The 16,778-nt window shown below is 41.2% G+C and overlaps 1 protein-coding gene across 1 annotated transcript; it reads right to left on the bottom strand.

Moving 5' to 3' along the window:
• Window positions 1-661: 661 nt before the first annotated feature.
• Window positions 662-15,721, bottom strand: dqx1 (DEAQ box RNA-dependent ATPase 1). The gene is made up of 12 exons (XM_037117787.1): window positions 15,406-15,721; window positions 12,787-13,186; window positions 10,316-10,509; window positions 8,253-8,706; window positions 6,134-6,439; window positions 5,022-5,121; window positions 4,532-4,690; window positions 3,928-4,119; window positions 3,702-3,827; window positions 3,223-3,413; window positions 2,529-2,719; window positions 662-1,660 (listed from the first exon to the last, which is right to left on the bottom strand). The coding sequence occupies exons 2-12, from the start codon at window positions 13,123-13,125 to the stop codon at window positions 1,453-1,455; spliced, it is 2,460 nt and encodes an 819-aa protein (XP_036973682.1). The 5' UTR covers window positions 13,126-13,186; window positions 15,406-15,721; the 3' UTR covers window positions 662-1,452.
• Between the last annotated feature and the right edge of the window lie 1,057 nt (window positions 15,722-16,778).

Genomic DNA, 16,778 nt, shown 5'->3' with positions numbered 1-16,778 from the left:
GAGACGGACTACTGTGAAACAAAATTACCGCCATGTGCTGTGAAAAGTCACAGAAAACAAAAGAGGGAATTAAATCACTTACAGCAGCTGGCAGAAACTTGAAGCTGCAACCATGATTTTTTAGATTAAGAGTGGCAATACAAATGTGTAAGTGAAAGTATTGTTCATGGTGAGTAGTTAGGTTTACATACTATAACTACTTGTTTAGGTTTACGCACTGAAAAAAAACTTGGTACAGTTTAGGCACTAAAACTACTTGACTGGCTTCAGGCTACTTGTTTAGGTTTAGGCGCTAAAACTAAGTGGTCAGGTTTAGACACTAAAACGAGGTTAGGTAAAGGCACTTAAACTACTCTGGTAGGAAAAAGATGCATCTAAATTTGTAACAGTTACAGGCTCAAACTGCATTGCAAACTTATTCATTCACTTTTTCTGCACACCAGAATTGGAATTATTTGTTTCTGGCATCGATCGAATCAGTCTGGAAAATAGCTTTTTGAAATGAGGAAGGATTTAAAGTTCACTCATGGTGTGCAGCACTACCTACCTGTGGCAATGATCAGCATAGTGCTCTGACAAGACTAAGGTCCAGCTTCAAAACACACATGCTAAATCCACGCTAAAATGTACTGGTAAGAAGTCACTCTGCTGAGATATTTCAGACATTAAAAATCACACTTTAATTTGAAGTATTGAAGTACTGTATAGACGGACATATCCTATCAAATAGGACAATAAGAATACAATTTATACAGATTTTTCCATTATTGATACAAAGTTGGAGAGAAGAAGGCAGAAAGCAGGAAACCTACGCATCATACAAACGGTATCAAAAAGTTGAAAATAGAAGCTCTGTGCATCGCTGCTATAGTATCTCATCATAGATCACAGTGAGCCCTGAGAGCCTGAACAGCATCTGTTCCTGGGCATCTGCATAGAGGTCAAAGGTCATCCAATAGCAGTCTATGCTCACTGAAATAGTGCTTATTGCTTTTAGAAATCTAAGCAAAAACTTGACACTTTGATCAAGTATTCTATCCATGTCACTTATTCCTGTTTTTTGTTGTGCTACAATTTAAAATGGATGTGGCATTGTGCCAACATTGTACACATAATATATGTCATAATACATGTACTTAGAGTTATTGAAACAGAAACACAGAAATCCCTCATTAAATAAAGAAAATAATCTAAATAACATTTTAAATTAAGTCAATACAAAGCACAACAGGGAGAAAATTAAAGAGGTTTGAATATTTTTCAAAGCCACTGCATATAAGATACGTTAACATTACTGTACATTAGCGTTTTCAGGCAAAAGTCCATTTGGAATCACACATCGAAAAACCTCAGATGAGATTTCATAGACTAACTCACAATTTCAGATCAAGACATAAAGTGACAGCTGTGTGTTTAGTGTCTTCTCCTGAGATGCTCCGTCGCTTCCTCCTCTCATTGGACAACACAGAGCTCAGTGCTGGACTGGTTGTGAGTCTCTCCCATCCCCTCAGTGTCTCTGTGAGTCCTGCCGTGCTCGTCTGAAACTCCGTCCTGTTCGGATGAATGGGGCTCCAGATTCTGCCTCAGTTCCATCAGCAGCTCTTTGCCATCACTTGACGGCAGGTTTCCCAGGTAGTACTGAGGGGCCAGCTCCACGAGCCTGTAACAGAGAATGGGTTCGCAGTATATCAGCCTTATGTTGCCGTTAATGTACAAAAAAGATAAAGTTGAAGTCCTGGAAGTGGTTGTCAGAGGCAGCAAGATTCACTACAGGAATGCCCTCTACTAATACTGGAGCGCAGGGGACGATTAGCCTAGTTTAGCGTAAAGACTGGAAGCAGGGGGAAACAGCCAGTCTGGCTCTTGCCCACTTCTCTAAAGTTCCAAGACATCTCCCTCAACCACCACCAGGTAGTTTGACTTTTAAGTTCATGAGAGAATACTTGATGTTAGTTGTCTTGGCAGATCAACTAGTCTGACTAATAAGTCTGTCAATGAAAACTCTGATGAAAAATATATTTTTTTCACAATGAAAACAAGAACAAAACTACAAAAAATAACCTTGCCCCATGATAAAATGTTTTACAGTTTTGCCAACCAATAAAAACTAAAAGGTGGATGAACAGACTAATGAAATAATTACTGTTTTAATGCCAAGTTTAATTAAACAACTTCAAAGCATCGTTTAAATTATATATCTGCTTGATGCTACACTGCTGTCAGTGTTGAGGAAGCTACTTTGAAAGCTTTACAAACTACCAACTGCTTTATACTGGAAGAAGTTGGAACTATAGCAAAGGTACTGATTAAATCTAAAACTAATCAACTGAGTAAAAAATGAAGTGCTAAAATTAGCATGCAGTCCTGCTTCATCATGACCAGATTAGACAAGACTACTGTTGGTCATCTGTGTGTTTGAGCAAGGAAATCGTCGAAAAAAACAAAAGAAGAAGGTGCTGTGTAAAATCCAATGGACCTTAATTTAAACACCTAAAACCATCCATAATAAATCTCACAGCCTGACTCACATCTGTGGGTGGACTTCAGAAGCGATGCGGATGCAGTTATCACGGGAGATTGTAAATTCGTGGTAGAGGACCCAGCTGGGCGGGTCGGGGCACGGCTGGCGGCACAGGTAGGAGGAGAAGGGGTGCAAGTGAGCCACATGACGGTGAGTTAGCAGGAGATAGTTGCCTGAGCCATCCACGTCATGAGCCACCTTAAGAGGAACCACAAAACAAATGAGTAAGACAATATGCGAGAGGGTGTTAGGTGTGTTTCTCCACACACACGACAGTGCATTCCCTTTGTAGTGCAAGTCGTATTGACCAACCAATTTGAGCAGTATCTGTTTACATGCAGGTAAACAGTCTATATGGAGAGCAAATGGGATGGACACATTGGACAAAGTGATCTCAGAATCCACTGGCTATCATCTGACGACAATTTATGCAGTAATCTGTTTATAGAGACGAGTCGTCTCTCAACTCCAACTCCACTTGTGGAGGAAGAGGAAGTCTTGACTCCCACTGGTCACACTGGAAGCACCAAAACATTTGCTGTTGCCCCATGTAATGCAGTCATTGTTAGATAATAGCTGAGGAGCTCCAAGATTGAAACAAATATAATGTAGTATAAATATAATGTCATATATGGAAGGGATGGTAAGAAACAACAACTGATTACATTTTTATCATACAGAACAGAGATCAGGCTGTTTACTTTGAGGAAGAAGCCTGAGATGAGCGCACGCTTGATGTTCGTGCAGTTGTCTTGACATCCAAAGGCAGGAGGAGAAACAGGAAGCTCTATTCGCTGCATAACCTCCAGCAGCTCTGCCCTGATCACCACAGCCAATCGTAAGGACGCGTGACTGAGGAAGTTTGTTACACACCATGCCTCATCCTGATTATCTGCAATTACCACACACAGACCAATCAAAAATTTATGTATACATTACGTGTTCATAATGGCTCGCTGGTCATTGCAATAGACATTATTGTTGAGTTCCCACTGATTGTCATTATGTCAATATGCTTCATTTTCTATTTCTAAAAACATTCAAGATTGTTGATTAACCATTTGTTAGAGCATCTGATGTGAAGTGTCCAGTGAGGATTTAATAAATAACTCAGAGATGATCAGTGGGAACCCTGTGACTTTCTAATCGAGTTATGTAATGGAGGTTGAAGTGTACTTACGCTCTATGAAGGCGTTATAAATATTAATGAGAGTCATGTGATCGCCCTCTGTGTGCATTAGAGGTCTCCAGTGTGTGACAGCAGCCTCCTCTCTGCCAGCCTCTGCTGTCACAAAGCAGGAAGGAGCTGACACAAGACAAAGATCAGAACAAATGTTCATTTACATTAAATAAGGAAAGAAGAAATGTTCTTGTTTACAGTAAAATGACTGACTGTTTTGCGTTACCTGTGAGCATTGCAGCTATGGTGAGCAGCTCATCCACACAGTCGTACTCGCAGGCAGCAATCAGAGCTTTAGCCAGCGATGGCTCCAGTGGCAGCTCTGACATTATGATGCCCACCTCTGACAGATTCCCATCATCATCCAGTGCTGCAAGGTAGTCCAGGTCCTCCAGGGCCTGCATTAGAGCCTCAGGGGCTGGAGAGGACAAATAAATGTGGTGTGAGGGGGAGGAGTAAGAAGACCTCGAAGTGCAGATACAACCAACTGCAAGGCACTGAGATGCAAACTGCAGTAGTGCACATCTGTGATTCATGGTTATTCAAGAGCGCCATTCACACTGCCCTTTCAATGAAGGAATGATGCACCCATTTTCTGATGGATGATTACGTAATTATGTAATTTAGAGCAAAACATAACTTTGTCACTTTCAAGGATGCATCCTGGGTCAGGATCTCAATCACAAGACACTATAACAGCATCCATGTGATTATAAACAGTCGGCTGCTACATGTTGAGATAAACAGGTGAACACCGGGGGCATATGCTCCAGAATGACTCTGTGCTGCATCACAGTCCTTATGTTATTTAAAGAAGTTCATATAAGTACCCGGTCTGTCCAGGAACTTGCACTGTCCCATGTCAGCAATATCGAGCCTCTTGAGCAGCAGCACTAGGTGGCTGAGGTTTTCCTCCACCACCCCGGGACAATGAGCCTCCTCCATCCCCTCCTCATATAGAGACTGGGGGTAAAGACGGAGACAAAGCCCTAAAGAGAACAAGGATGTAGGAAAAGAGTCATGATACAGTAAATGACGGGAGTTGTTATATTGCCTACTACCATTTTGTTTCAAAATGTCACAAATAACTAGTAGCTGAACTATAAAATGCCTTAAAGGTAAATGTAATATGGATTTTTCTTAAATGTTTTTGGCAAGCTGAGTTTACACGCAGTGTGTGCTAAGGCAAAATGTGAAGTAGTTATTGGGCACGTAGTCTCTTTTGTTCCAAGCACTAGGAGTCACCAGTCAGACTTGTCAAATCTCACACAAGAAATGTCTGCATTGCACTACTGCTGCTGGTAAAGACCTTTGACCTACCTGGAAGATGGCTGTTCACCCTTTGGGTTCGCATGTCAGCCTGGTGTTTGCTGATTGTGCTCAGCACCTGTGAGTTTGCTCTTATTTGTGGGTTGTAAACCTGTGGCAGAATATCATTGTCAGAAAAAATGTCTCAAATGGGAATGTTAGGATTTTACATGGTAGCCTGAATATCTTGGTTTTCATCAGTAACTTGTCATCTACGATAAAACACTATCAAACTTTTTGATTTTAAGGTCCGATGTGAAGGCTTTAGGGGCAGAAAATGTGATATAATATTCCTAATTATGTATTTCATTAACAACCACTCAAAGTGCTTTACAGCCAAGTCAGCATTCACCCATTCATACGCACATTCATGCCCTTGTGACATGCTACTGTGCACAGTGCCTGCTCATCAGTTAAAACTGCAAACACCGTTAGCTGTGTTTACAGCCATATACTGTACTGTATGTAAAATAACATAAATTTGTGTTTATCTTTCATGAATCTTGTCTAAATAATCGTTAACTTCGCTAAGGGAATCTATCAATCGTCTTTGATTGACAGCGGTCGTGTCCCGGTGCCCCTTGTGCACACTGAGGCCTGTAGCTAGGATGAAGAAAACAGTCGGATCATGTGGAACATATACTGTCTTTATATCAACACAAATCAACCAAACGTGGTTTATTTCATAGAGTAGTGGTCACTTACATTGATTATTTGTCGCATTTATTTGCCCTCTATACACTCTCCTCTTTCCCCCAACCAATAGCCGCTGCTACAATTTGGGGCTCAGTATTTTGCAGGACATGTCAACATGTAGACTGCAGGGGCTGTGAAGCAAACCATTTACCCTATGATTGGTGGACCACTGCTCTACGTGCTGAGCCACAGCTGCTCTACAGAGTCTGCCATGATTCACCATCATTTTTCTCCAGTGGCCCAGAACACTGGTTCTAGAGAGGGGCTTTCCAGTTGTTGTGTTTTTAAGGCCACTGTAGGGCAGGCTAAGGCGAGGGGCATTTAGCTGGTTCCTCTCTGCAACCTCACTGCTGGATTCCACTAAATTCTACACACTGGACCTTAAACAATCCATAACCGAATCATGATATGTGCGAACACAAACTCACAGTTTTGAGTTGACGGCCTGTGTCTATGACATATCGCACAGCTGGCAGGGAGAAGGAAGCCTCAGCAAGGCTATCTGTGATTATAACCTTCCTTTTGACCCCTGCACCTCCGGCTCCCAGCACCGAGCTGTCTACACCCTCGGAGCCGTCGCTCTTCCTCAGTGCAGAAGCTTCGGGATCAGATTCATAGACCCGCTGGGTCTGCCCATCCAGTCCAGCATGGAGGGGGAGGATCCTGAGAGGACCAAGTTGAGGACTCAGAGCTACACACTCCTTCTCTAGCAGTGCCACACACTCTTCTGTCTCCTAAACAGTGAAGGAAGAGAGAGAATGTAGACTCAGTTTGCATCCACTCTCAAAACTCTTCACATACCTGAGGCCTGAAAGGTGTTTCTCTTTTATTTGTCCTGTTAATACACTGTGTGTGTGTGTGTGTGTGTGTGCATGCGTGTGTGTGTTTGTGAATCTGTGTGTGAGTGTGGTCACGCGCTTCACTGAGGATTAACCAGAACAGATCAGTGTCATCACAGAGGACTTTGGCTTCCAAATGAAGCCTCAGCTAACACAGGCACACACACTAGGCTCTGCCCCAGTGGAGACCAGGAGGTGTGGTAATGTTGACACAGAGGGAGGAAAATGTGCATGAAATACTGCAGGTCAATATGTACACTTATATGAATGTGAATTTACACATGGACAGAGAACACGTGACCAATATCCTGTGTTCTCTATGTGCTGTACATGTGTGTGTGTGAAGCAGGACACCAGACACCTGCAGTGCACCAGAGGCCTCTCAGGTTGAGCTGTCCTGGTTTCACTCTATAAGACAAAAGGTGGTGAAACTCTACAACACACCACAGAGTGAATGTTGGTTTCACCAGTTTTTTTCCTTTTGTTCAAATTACAAAAACACAGTTTCACTTGGAAAATGAAACGTTTCCTTCCACAAAAAAGTAAAATCTATTACTGTAGCTTGACTTCTGTTTTTTAAATAATTGGTCTAACTTAAAATCAGTCCAGCACTACTAACTTTATTTTGCATTTTGGCACATGGCAAAAAAAGGGCAACAATGATACAGCCTTGAAATATAAAACTCTGTATGGCTGCTGCAACATTTATTTAACATATTAAAATGGCAGTTTGGTCTATCCATTTCTGCCAAAGGGGGATTGCTTATGCTTTCTGCCATCCACAACAGTACTGCTGCATCACTTCCTGATTACACAAACGACAGGAGCAGGCTGAGGGGCGTAATGTGCATGTGTTAACCGCACATAAAAAAAATGGATGCCGCCTTGGATGTTTTCCCCTTTTATTTGCTTTTATAAATGAAATCATGTTCAACATAATTTGTCCTTTTTGACAAATGGTTTACAAAAAAACCTCATTAATGTCAAAGTTAAAACCTATTTCTACACAGTCATGTCAAATGATTAAAAATATACAATCTAAAGTAAGTAATTGCATAAATATTCACCCCTTTTAAAGTGGCTGAACTAACTCAACAGAGGACCAGCCAATGGGTGCTAGTCTCACAATTAGTGAAATGGAAATCACCTGAGTGCAGTGAATGTGTCTCATGTGATTGCAGTATAAAGACGTGTGTCTGAAGGTTGAGTCACTGGTTAATTCGTATTCCTGACTATAATTACACCATGAAGACAAAAAAACACTACAAGCAACTTTGTAAAAATATTATTGAAAAGCATAAGTCGGGGGATAGATAGAAAATCCCCAAATCCAGGTTCGAAAATCCAGGTGTGCAACGCTTTTCATGTCATGACCCAAGAAGACACTTTAATGCCAATTTTCTAACCTTAGGGCACAACATGGTTTTCATTATTGATTACATAGAAGATTATTTTCTAGATTCCTCAATTAATCCTTTATTACAGAAAATGTCGAAAAAATGTGAAAATTCCCATTCCAGTTTCAATTTAGTACAAATCTTAACATGAAATGACTGCAAAACCTATACATCTCACCATACACTTCTCATGATACTTTGCAAATTTCAAAAGCAGTTGTCCTGTTTTCTCTCCTCACTGAATGGTATCATGATTTTGAAACCCTTGTGATCAAAATGAATTTACTTTGTATAAAGTATAAAACTTGTACCTGTGCACTGGCCAGAAACACCATAATGTCTCCTTCCTCTCCTCTTCTGTGTAGATCCAGCACCATATGAGAGGCAGCAGCCACTGGTTCCTTCCCAGATGAGAGCTCCCGGTACAATGTCTCCACCCTGTTTATAGCAAGAGGCTTCCTGTCCTCCTCCACCTCGTGTTCATCCTCCTGGTCTCTGGTTGGGGGGTCAGAGAGCAGGCTGTCCAGAGAGAGGTGAGGGACTGATGGTCCCAGGAAGGCGGAGAGGCGAGGTGCCAGCGTCGGGTGAGTGAGGAGAACCACTCGGAAATTATCTGGCCTCTGCCGGCAGACGTCACACAGCAGTCCCAACATCACATCGGTGGGCACGGTACGCTCTTGGAGCTCGTCCAACACCACAACACCATACTGATGCAGCAGAGGGTCTGACATCATCTCCTCCAGCAAGAGAGTGTCACCGACAAACCTGGAGAGAGGAAAAAGAAACTGGGTTAGAAGAATTGGGTTAAGGGCAAGTATCCAAACCCCACAAAAATCAGCAGCCAGGAGTCATAATGTGCTTCGACTCATAATTAAGAAATGAAGTGGCTTGCAAAATGACTTAAGACTATAGGCTTAAAGCTATGACTTCTATGGATATATATTTTTTTACATAATCATTCAAGTGCAGCAAAGGTCACAGAGATCAATTGTCAGTGAGTACACTGCTATGACACTTGGCCACTTGCCACCCTGGACAGCAAACTGCAGGGACCAGAGAACACAGAGTTCATTATCATTCAGACTAATTTAATTATTTTCTCTTCTGATTTGGAGAGCACATTTCGGTTTATAATTTACTGTACTTGTACTCAATCAGTTTAAACTTTATTGCTGCATTAGATCCAAAGCAACATGTTTAATTTAATTTCGGCAATCAGATAGAAACAAACACTGATCATGATAGTCAGAGTCAGAGATTGTGGAATCTGATAATTGGCTGACCCCTTATACATTGACACTCAGTCTGGGGGTTGAGTGCTTTTGAGATGTTGTGTGTTAAAGGTTTCAGTGCTGGGATCTGTTTTTTCATGAGCGTCACTACTCAAAAGGGTACTGTATATTAGGTCAACATCTGCTGACCTAATATACAGTATATACATGTAAATATATAATTAAAATTTACTTTTTATACTTAAACTGGCAACAGACTAGTTTTTCTGCTTCAACGACTCATTATGAAGTAAATTTTGATGGCACAATGAGATGGATATAGAATAATGGAACCAGCAGCATTCACATTGGTTCCCTATGAACTTTATCATCACTATACAGTTTTGTCTGCCACCAGGCACACAGTCAACCAGGAAAAAGAAGGTTAACTGGTGATCCATTTATATCATAGCCTCAGTGATTGAATAAAGTCATGGTTTGTCCCGTGTTGTTGTTATTTGTGACTGAGGAAGATTTTCCACTTGGTGCACACAATAACACCATTTGGAGACAATAGGGGGGAAAGGTGTTTGTGGTCACTTTAAGGACATTTGATGTGAGATGATTCAAGATCTTCACTCAATCACTATTTGTGGGTATGACTTTCACTTTAATCAAACTAATACTTGACTTGACTTTTACTGGGAACTTTTTACAATGTTGCTTATAAGAATTAATCATTTTTAAAGAATTGTGAACTGTGAATGTTAATTGTAAATGTTTTATTGAGTTGGCCGGGTCCATGAAGACAGTTGTGCATTTATGAAATGTTGTTTATTTGACTTTAATGGAACTGACAGTAATAATAATAATAATAATAATAATAATAATAATAATAATAATAATGTAGATGTTATTAGTTTTACTGCAAAGAGGAAATAAGAAATGGAACAAAATTATTTTGACACCATTAAAAAGTTCAAAGCCATTTTTACCATTACTATATCTCAGTGACCTCTCCTGTGAATGATTAAAGGGGAAAGATAAATTTAGAATTTGTTGTTGGTAGCTGTCATAATTAAAAACAACTGAAAATGAAAGTCAGTTAAGCAGGAAATGAATAGAATGTTATTATCCAGTGTCTGTTGTCCATGTATCCTAACCTGAGCAGGGTGTCGGGTGTACAGCTGTCATCATGAGACACCCTGTAGCCCACCTCCATACCCAGGCTGAGGTCCATCTCATCTGCCACACGAATGGCTAGACTCACTGCTGCCACGGAGTAGGGCTGTGAGCAGCACACCAGGCCCTGAGAGAACTCATAGGACAAAGCATACTCTACACACCACTGTGACACCTGCAGGGGCAACAGAGGAGGAAGAGAAGGAAGGCACAAGTCAGCAAGAAGAGGAAAAAGTAATAGAATATTGGAGACACGACAGCTTATACATAGCTGTACATTACTGAACACCCTAGACGTCTTAGACATTTCTTACTTCTTACAATGTTTAGTTCTCATTGGCAACTCGAAGTGGAAGTTCAGAGTGGTTCTCATCCTTTTTCTCAGTCCACAGACAAAATGTATTGGTCAGTGGAACTTGCTACTTCCATCCACTGTCCAAGTGCCTCTCTCCAATCCTAAAGGGCCCTCAGCCAGTTTCCAACGTTTAACTGTATTTACAGGTGAGTGGGAGTACTACCAAATAATAAAAAGTAGTATAAAGCCTTTTGTGGCTCCACAGGTAGCTGCATGTATTCTCAAAAAATGCCTCCGGTGATGTTGCTCAGTGGCTCAGATGCATTGTGGGTAATTTGGGTAAAAAGAGTTAGGGAACAATATGTAGAGAAAAGAAAACAAGTCTATCATACGACTTACGATAATAAATTAAGTTTGCTGTGGGCAAGTGACTAACCTGCCATCCATGGATGAGTGGATGGAACAAATAAACACAGCCCTACAATGGGCCTTGAATAAATATTAACTCAAAGCCTGCATTAGATCTCATGATGAGGACAGTGAAAGATACAGGCTTGATTGTGAAACTGGCACTGTGGATTCAGGATAAAGAACACTCATTCTGCATAGTAGTTCTGCATAAAAGTCTCTGATCGCTGTAGCTTCAGTTGTTATAAATATTACATGTTCTTATTCAACTCTGCGTGAAAGTGAGGGCAGCAAAATTGAGATATGCTGCAAGCAACAGTAACAAGTGTAAAGGTCAAAGTGACAGTGCCCTAACGGCAACGGGAGTAAGTCTATGTCACCACAATGATAACTATCGGCTCAAACCCAGAAAGAGAAAGTGTGAGAAGTGTTTGCTTTTATTTGTTGTTTTTTTTAAACAACACTTGGCATGAGCATGAAGTGTGCAGGTAGAGAAGAAGGTGCTGGAAAGGGGAGCTCAGAGCGCTTCTTGATGAAATGAGTGTTCAGGTTACAGCAGAACAGTGTAACTCTGCTGGAGTGCTTTCATGCTGTCATTCATTAGCCTGAGGGGAGTGGAGCTGAGGAGCAGGTGGAATGATAACCAGGCCATCACAGAGGACACTTAGAAACTGTTAGCAGTATCACCCTAAAAGCACTTTGAACACATGCAAATATTTACATATCTATTGATTAATTTGTGCATGTGGGGTGACTGAGCTCGCCTAGCTGGCCAAGTGATCGCAAGAGGGCAGGGTAATACATCACCCCCTCCTTCTCTCCTAATTACTCTCTGCTGTGTGCTGTCAAGTAAAGGCAAAACACCCAAACTTATACAAGAACGATCAACACATGAACCCATTATAAGTGTCTTACAATAACCTGGTCAATCCTCATCTGCTATTGTGTCTGGTTTCTGTGGCACGGAAACATCTTCCACATTTGGCTACTGATATCTGCACATACTGTATGTCACACTGCACCTCAAATACAATAGTGGGTCTCTATGATTGCCCTTCCAACTACATTACTACCTTTTTCACTTTGATCATGAAGGTGACACTACTCTATAAAGTATAGGCTACAATTTTTATTTCACCTTTATTTAACCAGGAAAGTCCCATTGACATTAAAAACCTCTTTTTCAAGGGAGTCCTGGACAATATACAATACAATATAGTATAGAGTTGAGTGTGTAGCCACATATTATACAGAGAACATTAGGGATCCAAGAGAAAACTGAAAGAAGCTCTCTTGTTACTGAAGCGCCCCAGACAGCGTCATGGAACAGTTAGGCTACTGGCAACTGTTTTTGCTAATTTTACACTGCAGAGTTTCTGTATACAGTATCAATAGCTGTTTGTGTTGAAGATGACTGATGATTATTGTGTAACATGAAAATACAAATTCAACTTAATACATCTAAGTACATTACGTATTATTTCATATCAGTATTCATCTGGTACTGAGCACATGGATACACCATTTTCACTCATCTGCAAACCTGTCAAACAATTAAATGGAAATATTTTATGAAAAAAAAACCCACTAAATATTACGGTTTTCCTTTGTATGTATTTACCTAAAGCTACTATAGTTGAAACAAACACTGTCAATTTGAGAGCACTAATGGTGCGAGTTTGACCTGCATAAATCCAGGTTATTACACTAAATGTTATTTTGCTGCTGGCCCTGTCGGTTCCTGGTTACCTGGGTGCTCTTTCCAGCTCCACTGGGTGCGCTGAGCAGCACCATGTTGTGGCTCTCCAGGTGCTCCAGGAGACTCTGCCTGAGCCTCCACACAGGCAACTTCTGCCTGTCTTCCAGCAAGGAGTAGTAGCGCGAAGAGAAGGGCAAACCATCATACGGGTTCACTTCTAGGTCTCCCATCCCTTCCTCCTCCCCTCCTCCTCTTCCCCCATCTCCATCATCATCGAAATCTCCAGACAGGGAGGACAGGGACAGGGAGTCAAGGTCCGTCGTGGGTGGTACCCGGGAACCAGGGGATAGGGAGGTGGAGGAGTGCTTTGCTGGTGATGATGACATCATCAGCAGGGGGCGGGGATGAGGAAGGAGTGAGGGCCTGGTTCACAGAAAGGCCTGAGATTACCTGCAGAGAGGCAACAACAATCATGACTGATGGGGCAGTGGAAGGTGTCGGGGAGGTGACGTTACACCAGCAGTGATCAGAAACACTTTGTGACAAAATTCTTTGAGCAGGATTCCTGCTGGGAATGTTATGAGTTGGCCGCAGTGCCAATTAGCCTCTGACACTGAGCTGACAGTACAGTGAGGAGCGAGTGAAAGTCTACGAGTCATAAAGCAACAGCTGAGAAGAAGACAAAGCAAAGAAAATATCACCTCAGTCCACAGTGCCTCCTGTCTCTACGAACATGTTTGCCTTCCCCCACACGGACCCTTCAAAGGAACCTGCAGCATGTTTGGTATTTAACTGTGGAATGCTTTCTCCACCCAGATGCCACTGAGTGTGTGTCAGCAGCTGCAACTCACATGAACTGTTCAGAGAGGCTGATTTATTCATGTTGGAGGAAGACAGCAAATTTGATAAACACACAGCTTCTCCTTCACTGGTTTACCAACTACTATGCAGGTGAAATAGTGATAACAATAATGACATTTTTGTCATTTTATATCATGATGTTGATATATTTTGTAATTGAGTGGGTGTATTTCCTGAACACTCAATAGAGAAACCTTTGTGTCAGCTTTTGAGAACCTTTTTTTAAGTGGGGAAAAAAATCAAAATAAAGACATTTGTGGCTGGGTTTCAGAGCTAAATATGTTTTGCAAGACTAAATGTGTCTACCCCCTACTCTGTTCACTGCCTGGTCAGATTTGTAGTCTAAATGACATAATCTTTAATCTGATAGCTAATTGTTCTCACATTAAGATTTGATTTATATTTCTCAAAGCAAGCATCACTTTAGTATCTGTGACAAAACTTGGGTATCATTTGGTACCAGTACTGGGACTAGTATCAAAAGATCTAATCCACAGAATGATGTATTAAGTTACACAGACAATGTGAAATAGATCACACTCATAGCAAAATACATATTAAATAACAGGGTGGGTTAACAGCAGCAAGTTTCCCAGACAGTTCTGCAGGCTGATCCCTCATGTGAGTGCACATAGAAGTATCTCGTGTCTCAGCAAATATCCAGCAGGAAAGACACAGGAAGTAGAGCAATGACCACTTAAGGCTACAACTTAATCTATCAATTACTTACTAATTAGTTGTTCCATCTATAAAATTTCAGAAAATGGTGAAAGATGTTTGTAAGCTGACAGCAGAGAAGAATACACTAGGAAAAACACTAGGAAAAAACTCTGGAATTATGTAGATATATACACCTTTGGGTTACAGAAAAGGACCCTCTTGCTCAATTACCAAGTTTGTTTCAATGGTGAGCCTGACTAACCACCATGCTTCTAAACTGCTCATTTTTTTAAAGATTGGGGGTTAACCCATTATAAGTTCAGCATCCAATTATCAGTATCAGCAATTTTTTTTTTCTGTTGTATCAATAAAATAAACTAAGAACAGTACTTAAGTAAAGTGCACTTGTTTGAAATGTTGACACAAAGAGTTTGATTTTTACTACAAACAACAATACAGGTTTTCAGTTTCCCTGATTTCTAATAATCAGTCTCATCTCTGAAGAAGCTGTACCAGTCTACTTCTTTTAAAGATGGAGCCCACTGTTTCCCTGGGACAGCAACAGTAATTGTAGGGCCAACTCCTATGACAGTGCTGTAGCACCTATGTCAAGCTTAAAATGAACATTTCAATAATAACAGTGTGAGTATTTTGTGTCCTTGCTATGTCTGGAGATATGAGTATGAAGTGAAGAGGATTATCTAATATGAATCACCCATGGGTGGAGGCATAACTCCGGTTTGTGTACAGGTCACTTCAGACACAACAAAGGATGCTGTGGTAGACAGTGGACTGGTTTTATATCACCGACAAGTCTCTCTTATGGTCACTACGATAGATAATTTATTACACAATTAATTCAAGCTCAAGCACAGTGTCAAATTATTATGATTTTATCAAATGGATGTACTGGCCTGAATATACACTGTTATACGACTGTGAATGTGACAACTGGCCTCTCAGAGAGGAGCTCAGCTCATCAGTACAACTGGCTGCCCTCTTATCTCTCATGTCTTTATACTGTCTGTATTCTGCTACTAACAACGTGTTAGCTGGAGTACAGAGGCGTAATAACAACAAGACTGAGACTGAGAAGTGAGCACGTACCGCAGCAACATGTCAGAGGCTAGAAATGACCGATGTCTTACCTGTGAAACATATCAACAGACAGGTGAAGAAGCCAGGCACCAACAGTCCGCCCTCACTCCGCTGTTGTCCGCCGTCTAGCGTGGCTCACAAAGCGCCTTCACATACCGGATAACGACGGAATAAAAAGAGCAAAGGCCTCAAAGGTGGACAGTCATTCACAGTCTCCGTCCGTGAACATTTACCGGCTCTGGCTGTTTGCTGTGCGCTGACAATGGCAATAAAAGACGAAGGTGGTGACTGGCTGCTTTAGCTAGCAGTCGCCATGTTTGGCTGTCTAGCTGTCAAACCGCGTGCTACATTCAGGGCTCCTCGGAAAACACAGAATTTGATTTGAGATCTGGTAAGATGTTAACCCAACGGGCACCGGCCAAAGACGCTCTCTATACACAAAATGTATTACAGTTTTTATTACATCTGTGCATTTTGTTTATTTATGTATTCATTCATTGTTTGTGCACCTCATACACTTGTTTGGACGATAACAAAATGCCTAAAAATAGCATAACAACAGATTAACTTTAATAATTGTATTATAATCTAAGAAAGGCTGATGCTAACGATCCTCATCTTACTGCTGTTAAACCTTTGTCGGTTATATACATCTTGGACGTGGTTCCGCACTGGCATCAAGTCCATCAACTCAGTCCAACCAGCGCGACATACAGTTATGTAATAACAACAATATAGGAGCCTTGTGTGAGCTGTAGCGCCACCCCAAGGCAGCAACCTGTTACCACAGGTTAAACGACCGGAGACTTTAAATGTCTCATGTACAATATTGAGGCAGAGTTAAGTTCTAAGGGTTTGGAGAACCAAGTTCCAAGTTCTGCCGGTGGTTTGGTGAAAGGAGTGTCCTGCAGATTACTGTAGTCAGTAATTAACACACAACACAACTGTGGAAGTCCAACAGCAATGATCCTTGAAGTCAGCGGGCCGACTTTTGTTGATATCCCATCTTATGTGCGCTTACGTGGACTCACTTTATTTAGATTATCATTGCATTATTTACATAATCATCTATACACAGACCTTATACATGGCAAACATTTTGATATGTCATACAGTGGCTATCCTGCAGTATAATTTTGCTTTTTGATACTCAATCTACATTTTGCTAATAATTCCAAGTTACATGTTGTGTGAAGGAGTGTGTCTACAGAGTGTTATTGTGCATTTTACTTAATAAAGGGATCTGAATGATAGCTTCATTTCATTGCATTTTGCTATGTCCAGGGCCGTGGTATGGTACATGTGTCACTGTCATGATTTACTGAGATGGAACTGAGCCATCATTATTGTGATTCTTAACGCCTGTGATCTTCCTGCTGTGACAAGTCAAAATGAGAAAGAGATCTATTGCATTGTATTGCAT

Source organism: Acanthopagrus latus, chromosome 12, assembly GCF_904848185.1.
Source record: "Acanthopagrus latus isolate v.2019 chromosome 12, fAcaLat1.1, whole genome shotgun sequence".
Lineage (NCBI taxonomy): Eukaryota > Metazoa > Chordata > Actinopteri > Spariformes > Sparidae > Acanthopagrus > Acanthopagrus latus.
The sequence above is the reverse complement of the archived record's forward strand: the minus strand, read 5'-3'. Positions and strand labels throughout refer to the sequence as shown.

Bases quoted from the DNA above. Each gene is read 5' to 3' on its own strand.
- dqx1 (XM_037117787.1), bottom strand. From the start codon at position 13,125: ATGATGTCATCATCACCAGCAAAGCACTCCTCCACCTCCCTATCCCCT. The intron at 10,510-12,786 runs GTAACCAGGAAC...TTGCCCCTGCAG, and splicing joins GAGCTGGAAAGAGCACCCAG to GTGTCACAGTGGTGTGTAGA. The intron at 3,414-3,701 runs GTAAGTACACTT...TGGTAATTGCAG, and splicing joins TTATAACGCCTTCATAGAGC to ATAATCAGGATGAGGCATGG.